The sequence below is a fragment of the Ranitomeya imitator genome, chromosome 9 (genome assembly GCF_032444005.1).
Source record: "Ranitomeya imitator isolate aRanImi1 chromosome 9, aRanImi1.pri, whole genome shotgun sequence".
In the NCBI taxonomy this organism is placed as follows: Eukaryota; Metazoa; Chordata; class Amphibia; order Anura; family Dendrobatidae; genus Ranitomeya; species Ranitomeya imitator.
In genome coordinates, this window is record NC_091290.1 from 10121091 (window position 1) to 10133247 (window position 12157).

Genomic DNA, 12157 nt, shown 5'->3' on the forward strand with positions numbered 1-12157 from the left:
AAAGTGTCTCTTTGGTGTGCAGAAGGTTTCATTTTTGGGGTTCATCTTTTCCCCTTCTACTATCGAGATGGATCCGGTTAAGGTCCAAGCCATCCATGATTGGACTCAGCCGACATCTCTGAAAAGTCTGCAAAAGTTCCTGGGCTTTGCTAATTTTTATCGTCGCTTCATCTGTAATTTTTCTAGTATTGCCAAACCATTGACCGATTTGACCAAGAAGGGTGCTGATTTGGTTAATTGGTCTTCTGCTGCTGTGGAAGCTTTTCAAGAGTTGAAGCGTCGTTTTTCTTCTGCCCCTGTGTTGTGTCAACCAGATGTTTCTCTTCCGTTCCAGGTCGACGTTGATGCTTCTGAGATTGGAGCAGGGGCTGTTTTGTCGCAGAGAAGTTCTGATTGCTCAGTGATGAAACCATGCGCTTTTTTTTCTAGGAAGTTTTCGCCTGCTGAGCGAAATTGTGATGTGGGCAACCGAGAGTTGCTGGCCATGAAGTGGGCATTCGAGGAGTGGCGTCATTGGCTTGAAGGAGCTAAGCATCGCGTGGTGGTATTGACTGATCATAAGAACTTGACTTATCTTGAGTCTGCTAAGCGTTTGAATCCTAGACAGGCTCGTTGGTCGCTGTTTTTTGCCCGTTTTGACTTTGTGATTTCGTACCTTCCGGGCTCTAAAAATGTGAAGGCGGATGCTCTGTCTAGGAGTTTTGTGCCCGACTCTCCGGGTTTATCTGAGCCGGCGGGTATCCTCAAGGAAGGAGTAATTGTGTCTGCCATCTCCCCTGATTTGCGGCGGGTGCTGCAAAAATTTCAGGCTAATAAACCTGATCGTTGCCCAGCGGAGAAACTGTTTGTCCCTGATAGGTGGACGAATAAAGTTATCTCTGAGGTTCATTGTTCGGTGTTGGCTGGTCATCCTGGAATCTTTGGTACCAGAGATTTGGTGGCTAGATCCTTTTGGTGGCCGTCTCTGTCGCGGGATGTGCGTACTTTTGTGCAGTCCTGTGGGATTTGTGCTCGGGCTAAGCCCTGCTGTTCTCGTGCCAGTGGGTTGCTTTTGCCCTTGCCGGTCCCGAAGAGGCCTTGGACACATATCTCTATGGATTTTATTTCAGATCTTCACGTTTCTCAAAAGATGTCAGTCATTTGGGTGGTCTGTGATCGCTTTTCTAAGATGGTCTATCTGGTACCCTTGTTTAAATTGCCTTCCTCCTCTGATTTGGTGCCATTGTTCTTCCAGCATGTGGTTCGTTTGCATGGCATTCCAGAGAATAATGTTTCTGACAGAGGTTCCCAGTTTGTTTCGAGGTTTTGGCGAGCCTTTTGTGGTAGGATGGGCATTGACTTGTCTTTTTCCTCGGCTTTCCATCCTCAGACTAATGGCCAGACCGAACGAACCAATCAGACCTTGGAAACTTATCTGAGATGCTTTGTTTCTGCCGATCAGGATGACTGGGTGTCCTTTTTGCCTTTGGCTGAGTTCGCCCTTAATAATCGGGCCAGCTCGGCTACCTTGGTTTCGCCATTTTTCTGCAATTCTGGGTTCCATCCTCGTTTCTCTTCAGGACAGGTTGAGTCTTCGGACTGTCCTGGTGTGGATACTGTGGTGGACAGGTTGCAGCAGATTTGGACTCATGTAGTGGACAATTTGACCTTGTCCCAGGAGAAGGCTCAACGTTTCGCTAATCGCAGACGCCGTGTGGGTCCCCGACTTTGTGTTGGGGAACTGGTTTGGTTATCTTCTCGTCATATTCCTATGAAGGTTTCCTCTCCTAAGTTTAAACCTCGTTTCATTGGTCCGTATAGGATTTCTGAGGTTCTTAATCCTGTGTCTTTTCGTCTGACCCTCCCAGATTCTTTTTCCATACATAACGTATTCCATAGGTCATTGTTGCGGAGATACGTGGCACCTATGGTTCCATCTGTTGACCCTCCTGCCCCGGTTTTGGTGGAGGGGGAATTGGAGTATATTGTGGAGAAGATTTTGGATTCTCGTGTTTCAAGACGGAAACTCCAGTATCTGGTTAAATGGAAGGGTTATGCTCAGGAAGATAATTCCTGGGTTTTTGCCTCTGATGTCCATGCTCCCGATCTTGTTCGTGCCTTTCATGTGGCTCATCCTGGTCGGCCTGGGGGCTCTGGTGAGGGTTCGGTGATCCCTCCTCAAGGGGGGGGGGGTACTGTTGTGAATTCTGTGGCAGAGTTCACTCCTGTGGTCACAAGTGGTACTTCGGCTGATTCTCTCTGGGAGCTTCCGTTTGTGGAGGAAAGTGGTACTGCGGCTTCTGAGTTTCCTCCCTCAGGTGATCTGGTGAGGTCGTTAGGTGCTTCTCTACTTAACTCCACCTAATGCTTTGATCCATGCTTCCTGTCAATGTTCCAGTGTTGGACTTGTTTTTCCCTGGATCATTCCTGTGGCCTGCTGCTCTGCATAGCTAGGTTCTTCTTTGCTATTTGTTGCTATTTTTTCTGTCCAGCTTGTCTATTTGTTTTGCTGGAAGCTCTGGGACGCAGAGGGTGTACCTCCGTGCCGTTATTTCGGTACGGAGGGTCTTTTTGCCCCCTTTGCGTGGTTTTCTTTAGGGTTTTGTGTAGACCGCAAAGTTATCTTTCCTATCCTCGCTCTGTTTAGAAAGTCGGGCCTCACTTTGCTGAATCTATTTCATCCCTACGTTTGGCTTTTCATCTTAACTCACAGTCATTATATGTGGGGGGCTGCCTTTTCCTTTGGGGTATTTCTCTGAGGCAAGGTAGGCTTATTTTTCTATCTTCAGGCTAGTTAGTTTCTCAGGCTGTGCCGAGTTGCATAGGCAGAGTTAGGCGCAATCCACGGCTGCCTCTAGTGTTGTTTGGAGAGGATTAGGGATTGCGGTCTGCAGAGTTTCCACGTCTCAGAGCTCGTTCTATTTTTTTGGGTTGTTGTCAGATCACTGTATGTGCTCTGACCGCTATGTCCATTGTGATACTGAATTGCCTATCATAACAATACGGTATGTCTCAAGATGGAGAGGAAGGCACATGTGATATTTCATGGAATGGAGAAAACAGCCAACATTAGAGGCTGTAAGGATTGAAATAAAATGCCAATGTAGAAAGAACAGCTAGTCGTGAGGTCACACGTAACCCTAATAGCTAGTCGTGAGGTCACACGTAACCCTAATAGGCAAAGATAGCCATAGGTATAGCTACCTAAGTAGCTCAAAGAAGGTCGGCAGCAGGTCCTAATGGAGTGGGGGTGTAGGAGGACCCCACACGTATCGCTCATTGATCTTGTTACTTGCGTAAAAGACACCTGTCCATACAATCATATTCCAACCTCTCCACCATGGCCAAGACCAAAGAGCTGTCTAAAGACACCAGGAAGAAAACTGTAGACCTGCACAAGGCTGGGATGGGCTACAGGACAATAGGCAAGCAGCTTGGTGAGAAGGCGACAACTGTTAGCGCAAGCACAAGATGACGGTCAGTCTTCCTCAGTCTGGGGCTCTGTGCAAGATCTCGTTCTGATTCTGAGAAAGGTCAGGAATCATCCCAGAACTACACGGGAGTAACATAGTAACATAGCTAGCAAGGTCGAAAAAAAGACATTTGTCCATCCAGTTCAGCCTATATTCCATCATAATAAATCCCCAGATCTACGTCCTTCTACAGAACCTAATTGTATGATACAATATTGTTCTGCTTCAGGAAGACATCCAGGCCTCTCTTGAACCCCTCGACTGAGTTCGCCATCACCACCTCCTCAGGCAAGCAATTCCAGATTCTCACTGCCCTAACAATAAAGAATCCTCTTCTATGTTGGTGGAAAAACCTTCTCTCCTCCAGACGCAGAGAATGCCCCCTTGTGCCCGTCACCTTCCTTGGTATAAACAGATCCTCAGCGAGATATTTGTATTGTCCCCTTATATACTTATTAGTGATGAGCTAGTATACTCGTTGCTCGGGTTTTCCAGAGCACGCTCGGGTGACGTCCGAGTAGTTGTTAGTGTTCGGAGATTTAGTTTTCATGGCGGCAGCTGAATGATTTACAGCTATTAGCCAGGCTGAGTACATGTGGGGGTTGCCTGGTTGCTAGGAAATCCCCCCATGTACTCAGGCTGGCTAATAGCTGTAAATCATGCTGCTGAGGAGACGAAAACTTAATCTCCGAGCAGTCATAAATACTCGGAGGTCACCCGAGCGTGCTCTGGAAAAAACGAGTACACTCGCTATAATACTTATACATGGTTATTAGATCGCCCCTCAGTCGTCTTTTTTCTAGTCTAAATAATCGTAATTTTGCTAATCTTTCTGGGTATTGTTGTTCCCCAATCCCCTTCATTAATTTTGTTGCCCTCGTTTGTACTCCCTCTAGTTCCATTATATCCTTCCTGAGCACAGGTGCGCAAAACTGTACACAGTACTCCATGCGCGGTCTAACCAGGGATTTCTACAGAGGCAGTATAATGTTCTCATCATGTGTATCCAGACCTCTTTTAACCCCTTAAACCCCGGAGCTTTTCCGGTTTCGCGTTTTCATTTTTCGCTCCCCTCCTTTCCAGAGCCACAACTTTATTTTTCCGTCAATATGGCCATGTGAGGGCTCATTTTTTGCAGGACGAGTTGTACTTTTGATCAACACCATTGATCTTACCATGTCGTGTACTAGAAAAGAGGAAAAAAAATTCAAGTGCAGTGAAATTGCAAAAAAAAGTGCAATCCCACACTTGTTTTTTTGTTTGGCTTTTTTTCTAGCTTCACTAAATGCTAAAACTGAGCTGCCCTTATGATTCTCCAGATCATTACAAGTTCATAGACACTAAACATGTCTAGGTTCTTTTTTATTTAAGTGGTGAAACAAAATCCAAACTTTGCTAAAAAAAAAAAATGGCGCCATTTTTCGATACCTGTAGCAACTCAATTTTTCATGATCTCGGGTCAAGTGAGGGCTTATTTTTTGCGTGCCGAGCTGACGTTTTTAATGATACCACTTTTGTGCAGATATGTTCTTTTGATCGCCCGTTATTGCATTTTAATTCAATGTCGCAGCGACCAAAAAAACGTAATTCTGGGGGGTTTGAATTTTTTTCTCGCTACGCCGTTTAGTGATCAATGCTTTTTATTATTGATAGATCAGGCGATTCTGAAAGCAGCGATACCAAACATGTGCAGGTTTGATTTTTTTATTGTTTTATTTTGAATGGGGCGAAAGGGGGGTGATTTAAACTTTTATTTTTTCATATTTTTAAAAACTTTTTTTTTTTTTTACTTTTGCCATGCTTCAATAGCCTCCATGGGAGGCTAGAAGCTGGCACCACTCGATCGGCTCTGCTACATAGAGGTGACGTTCAGATCGCCACTATGTAGCGGAATTGCTGAGTTGCTATGAGCTCCGACCACAGGGTGGCGCTCACAGCAATCCGGCATCAACAACCATAGAGGTCTCAAGGAGAACTCTGGCTGTCATGCTGACGTGCCGATGACCCCCAAACATGTGACGGGGGTCACTGGTGTGCACATTTCTGGCCGGAAGCCCTTGTTGAATGCCGTTGTCAGAGCTTGACAGCGGCATTTAACTAGTTAATAGGCACGGGCGGATCGCATATTGCAGCCGACATGTCCGGGCTTTGATGCAGGCTCACCGGCGGAGCCCGCATCAAAGCAGGGGATACTGGCATCAGACGTACTATTCTGTCCGATGGCATAAAGGGGTTAAACATGGTTATTAGATCGCCCCACAGTCGTCTTTTTTCTAGACTAAACAATCCTATTTTTGCTAATCTCTCTGGGTTTTGTAGTTCCCCATCTCCTTTATTAATTTTTTGCCCTCCTTTGTACTCTCTCTAGTTCCATTATATCCTTCCTGAGCACCAGTGCCCAAAACTGGACACAGTACTCCATGTGCGGTCTAACCAGGGATTTGTACAAAGGCAGTATAATGCTCTCATCATGTGTATCCAGACCTCTTTTAATGCACCCCATGATCCTGTTTGCCTTGGCAGCTGCTGCCTGGCACTGGCTGCTCCAGGTAAGTTTATCATTAACTAGGATCCCCAAGTCCTTCTCCCTGTCAGATTTACCCAGTGGTTTCCCGTTCAGTGTGTAATGGTGATATTGATTCCTTCTTCCCATGTGTATAACCTTACATTTATCATTGCTAAACCTCATCTGCCACCTTTCAGCCCTAGTTTCCAACTTATCCAGATCCATCTGTAGCAGAATACTATCTTCTCTTGTATTAACTGCTTTACATAGTTTTGTATCATCTGCAAATATCGATATTTTACTGTGTAAACCTTCTACCAGATCGTTAATAAATATGTTAAAGAGAAAAGGTCCCAATACCGACCCCTGCGGTCCCCACTGGTCACAGCGACCCAGTTAGAGACTATACCATTTATAACCACCCTCTGCTTTCTATCACTCAGCCAGTTACTTACCCGTTTACACACATATTCCCCCAGACCAAGCATTGTCATTTTGTGCGGCACGGTATCAAACGCTTTGGAAAAATCAATATATTCCACGTCCAATGACTCCCTTTGGTCCAGTCTATAGCTTACCTCACGCCAGTCCTGGTCAATGACCTGAAGAGAGTTGGGACCACAGTCTCATACATTATCGTTAGTAACACACTACTCAGTCATGGATTAAGATCCTACAGAGCACGCAAGGTCCCCCTGCTCATGCCAGCACATGTCTCCAGGTCTGTCTGAAGTTCGCCAATGACCATCTGGATGATCCAGAGGAGACATGGGAGAAGGTCATGTGGTCAGCTGAGACCAAAATATAACTTGTTGATATCAACTCCACTCGCCGTGTTTGGAGGTTAAAAAAAAAAAAAAAAAAAAAAGGATGAGTACAACACAAAGAACACCATCCCAACCATGAAGCATGGTGGGGGAAACATCGAACTTTGGAGGAGCTGAAACTCAATGTTGCACGGTGACAGCCCCGAAACCTGAAAGATCTGTATGGAGGAGGGGGCCAAAATCCCTGCTGCAGTGTGTGCAAACCTGGCCAGGAACTACAGGAAACGTCTGGCCTCGGTAATTGCAAATAAAGGTTTCGGCACCAAATATTAAGTTCTGTTTTTCTATTGTATCAAATAATTATTTCATGCAAATTAGTTATGTAAAAATCCTACAATGTGATTTTTCTGGATTTTATTTTTAGATTCTGTCTCTCACAGGTGAAGTGTACCTACGATAAAAATTACAGACCTCTCCATTCTGTGTAGGGGGAAAAACTTGCAAAATCGACAGAGTATCAAATACTTATTTCTCAGGTTTTACATAAAAAGTCTCTTTTCTTTCAGACACACTTTAATGGGTTTTCCAGTTTTAGAAACCGCCTGTCCCGTGGCTGCACTTCTGTTTTGTTTTTTTCGTGCTTCACTCCCCCTCCCCTGGTCCTGAGTCTCTGCCGCTGCTCCCAGTGGCTGCTCCTGTCTGCAGCGCTGACGGCTTGTGCCATTTACTTTTGCAGAGCCGCTGAGCACTCTGATTGGCTGCAGCGCTGTCGATGTGACATAAGCACTGCAGACAGTAACAGACACCAGGAGCAGCGGCAGAGACTCAGTGTCGGACCTGGGAATAGGGAGAAAAGCCATTATTATATTAAACTGAAGTTTACAAAAAGGGATTTTCCCAAACAGGAACGAACCTTTATGTTAATCCCCTTTAACTCTCAACCCAAATCGAGCTTTCATTACTTCTCCACAGAGCAGCGTCACTGCCGGGCACGGCCACCATCCTCATCAATGTGCCCATGGATTGATAAAGTGAAGTATTTGGCAAATAGAACGGATTAAATCACTCTGTGTCTGCAGCTCAGATACAGAGCAATGTGTCTCCATGGTAACAGACTACTAATTCGTTCTGCAGTCTGATCCCGTCTGTCCGTCCTTTACTTCCTGCTAGAATACACAGTAATGCAGAGATGACGGCAGGGTCAGACTACGCAGGGGTCTGTTTGTCGTCTGTCACCATGGCGATGCATAGGTCTGCACAGTGGCTGCACACAGAGAGCAGTAGCGGAGTTTTCTTGGCATCTGACCTGCAGGGTCCTCAGATGAGGGAGCGGGAATCTCTTCTTCATCGGTTGCTGCGGCTTCATCTTCCAACATTTCAGAAGTTGATCCCTATTAAAGGGAAAAAAAAACTTTACATTTTGGAGGGTCCCGATGCCGTGAAGTGCGGCGGTGTGATTACGGGGGGAGGCGTGATTACGGGGGAAGGCGTGATTACGGGGGAAGGCGTGATTACGGGGGAGGCGTGATTACAGGGAGGCGTGATTACGGGGGAGGCGTGATTACGGGGGGAGGCGTGATTACGGGGGAGGCGTGATTACGGGGGAGGCGTGATTACGGGGGAGGCGTGATTACGGGGGGAGGCGTGATTACGGGGGGAGGCGTGATTACGGGGGAGGCGTGATTACGGGGGAGGCGTGATTACGGGGGAGGCGTGATTACGGGGGAAGGCGTGATTACGGGGGAAGGCGTGATTACGGGGGAGGCGTGATTACGGGGGAGGCGTGATTACGGGGGGAGGCGTGATTACGGGGGGAGGCGTGATTACGGGGGAAGGTGTGATTACGGGGGAAGGCGTGATTACGGGGAGGCGTGATTACGGGGGGAGGCGTGATTACGGGGGAAGGCGTGATTACGGGGGAGGCGTGATTACGGGGGGAGGCGTGATTACGGGGAGGCGTGATTACGGGGGGAGGCGTGATTACGGGGGAAGGCGTGATTACGGGGGAGGCGTGATTACGGGGGGAGGCGTGATTACGGGGGGAGGCGTGATTACGGGGGGAGGCGTGATTATGGGGGTGGTGTGATTACAGGGGGGTGCAGTAGTGCTGACTGTAGTACGGGGCGGTGTGATTACGGAGGCGGTGTGATTATGGGGGCAGTGTGATTACGGAGGCGGTGTGATTATGGGGGCAGTGTGATTACGGAGGCGGTGTGATTACGGGGGCAGCGTGACTCTGGGGGAGGTGTGATTACGGGGGAGGCGCAGTAGTGCTGACTGTAGTACGGGGCGGTGTGATTACAGGGAGGGTGTGATTACGGGGGGAGGCGTGATTACGGGGGCAGCGTGACTCTGGGGGAGGTGTGATTACGGGGGGGGTGCAGTAGTGCTGACTGTAGTACGGGGCGGTGTGATTACGGAGGCGGTGTGATTATGGGGGCAGTGTGATTACGGAGGCGGTGTGATTATGGGGGAGGTGTGATTACGGAGGCGGTGTGATTATGGGGGCAGTGTGATTACGGAGGCGGTGTGATTATGGGGGAGGTGTGATTACGGAGGCGGTGTGATTATGGGGGCAGTGTGATTACGGAGGCGGTGTGATTATGGAGGAGGTGTGATTACGGAGGCGGTGTGATTATGGGGGAGGTGTGATTACGGAGGCGGTGTGATTATGGGGGCGGTGTGACTACGGGGGCGGTGTGATTACGGGGGCGGTGTGATTACGGAGGCGGTGTGATTATGGGGGCAGTGTGATTACGGAGGCGGTGTGATTACGGGGGCAGCGTGACTCTGGGGGAGGTGTGATTACGGGGGAGGCGCAGTAGTGCTGACTGTAGTACGGGGGCAGATTACTGTGACCTGTGATAAATGACCGCCGTGTCAGGGAGGGGTCACAGTGACTGAGTGCAGTACCGCCGCCGGCCTGGGCACAGGGGTGGCGCTGTGTTAGTACGGTGGCAGCAGGCATGTTCCCCAATCCCGTGCACCCCTCTGAGTGTGCGCCCGATGCGAAGCGGCAGCTGACGGGATTCTTGGTCCTTTCACGTCACCCCCTCCTGTACGGGGCGCCCCATGGTCTCCACAGCAAAGCTCCCAGTGACCCCAAAGGCTGCAATAGTGTATGTTCCCTAACTTCTGCCGCTCCAACCACAAGTCCCAGCATGCTGCGCCCTCCTGCAGCTGTCAGGGCATGCTGGGGGTCGTAGTCCTACCCTAGGAGGTGCAGATAAGTCAGTGACAGGATGGAAGCAGCCTCACCTTCATGGCAGCTGGCGGCGGCGCGGTCTCCGGTCCTGTCAGCTCCTCCTGCGCGCTCTGCGGGGGGCGCTCCGCTCTGCAGGTAAACACCGACTACTGGCGGGCGGAAGTGACGTCACCAGGAGCCTCGGAGCCCGCGGCACGGAGCCGGCGGCCATGTTGTGTGTGGCAGGGAAGTGTTTCAGCACCATGGACGGAGTGCACAGGCGATACCCTCTGTATAGCGCCTATATACGTGTGCATAGCAGCATACCGCAGCCTGGACACCAGATATATACAGCCACCTCCAGCTCTGCGATCTCCGGCCTCCACCAGGAGACACTTTGCATATTGTTAACACCAATTTTATTTTCCGCTCAGTCTGGAAACCATCAACAAGCAGCGTGATCCTGCTGAACGATCTCATTGTCCAGTGGCAAAGATGGTATAGGAGAAGGACCTGCCATGACGTCACGGTCATGTGACCGCGACTTCATCACAGGTCCTGCGCTCATAGTCATACCAACCCTGAGAGCGGAAGCTGCCATGGATTACAAGGGGCCCTAGGAAAGGTGACTATATGCTTATTGTTTATTTTTTAAACTGTGACAAACCTGGCTGCGCAATATACTACATGACTGGGCAATATACTACATGACTGGGCAATATACTACATGACTGGGCAATATACTACGTAGCTGGGCAATATACTACATGACTGGGCAATATACTACGTGGCTGGGCAATATACTACGTGACTGGTCAATATACTACGTGGCTGGGCAATATACTACGTGACTGGGCAATATACTACGTGACTGGGCAATATACTACGTGACTGGTCAATATACTACGTGGACTGGGCAATATACTACGTGGCTGGGCAATATACTACGTGGCTGGGCAATATACTACGTGACTGGGCAATATACTACGTGACTGGGCAATATACTACGTGACTGGTCAATATACTACGTGGCTGGGCAATATACTACGTGACTGGTCAATATACTACGTGGCTGGGCAATATACTACGTGACTGGGCAATATACTACGTGACTGGGCAATATACTACGTGACTGGTCAATATACTACGTGGACTGGTCAATATACTACATGGCTGGGCAATATACTACGTGACTGGGCAATATACTACGTGGCTGGGCAATATACTACGTGACTGGGCAATATACTACGTGACTGGTCAATATACTACATGGCTGGGCAATATACTACGTGGACTGTGCAATATACTACGTGACTGGGCAATATACTACGTGACTGGGCAATATACTACGTGGCTGGGCAATATACTACGTGACTGGGCAATATACTACGTGACTGGTCAATATACTACATGGCTGGGCAATATACTACGTGACTGGGCAATATACTACGTGACTGGGCAATATACTACGTGGCTGGGCAATATACTACATGACTGGGCAATATACTACGTTGCTGGGCAATATACTACGTGGCTGGGCAATATACTACGTGACTGAGCAATATACTACATGACTGGGCAATATACTACGTGGCTGGGCAATATACTACGTGGCTGGGCAATATACTACGTGGCTGGGCAATATACTACGTGGCTGGGCAATATACTACGTGGCTGGGCAATATACTACGTGGCTGGGCAATATACTACATGACTGGGCAATATACTACATGGCTGGGCAATATACTACGTAACTGGGCAATATACTACATGACTGGGCAATATACTACATGACTGGGCAATATACTACGTGGCTGGGCAATATACTACGTGGCTGGGCAATATACTACGTGACTGGGCAATATACTACGTGGCTGGGCAATATACTACGTGGCTGCGCAATATGCTACGTGGCTGGGCAATATACTACGTGACTGGGTAATATACTACGTGGCTGGGCAATATACTACGTGGCTGGGCAATATACTACGTGGCTGGGCAATATACTACATGACTGGGCAATATACTACGTGGCTGGGCAATATACTACGTGGCTGGGCAATATACTACGTGGCTGGGCAATATACTACGTGGCTGCGCAATATGCTACGTGGCTGGGCAATATACTACGTGACTGGGCAATATACTACGTGGCTGGGCAATATACTACGTGGCTGGGCAATATACTACGTGGCTGGGCAATATACTACATGACTGGGCAATATACTACGTGGCTGGGCAATATACT

At 48.5% G+C, this 12157-nt stretch overlaps 1 protein-coding gene across 1 annotated transcript in view; it reads right to left on the bottom strand.

Moving 5' to 3' along the window:
* LOC138648850 (transmembrane protein 263-B-like) overlaps positions 1 to 10094 on the bottom strand; it is a 149690-nt gene extending 139596 nt beyond the window's left edge. Inside the window, exons 1-2 of the mRNA XM_069738801.1 lie at positions 9984 to 10094; positions 8032 to 8116 (exon numbers count right to left, since the gene is read on the bottom strand). Of these exons, the coding sequence (XP_069594902.1) occupies positions 8032 to 8116; positions 9984 to 9989 (91 nt within the window). The 5' untranslated portion in view covers positions 9990 to 10094. The remainder of the gene's footprint in view (positions 1 to 8031; positions 8117 to 9983) is intronic.
* Positions 10095 to 12157: the final 2063 nt, after the last annotated feature.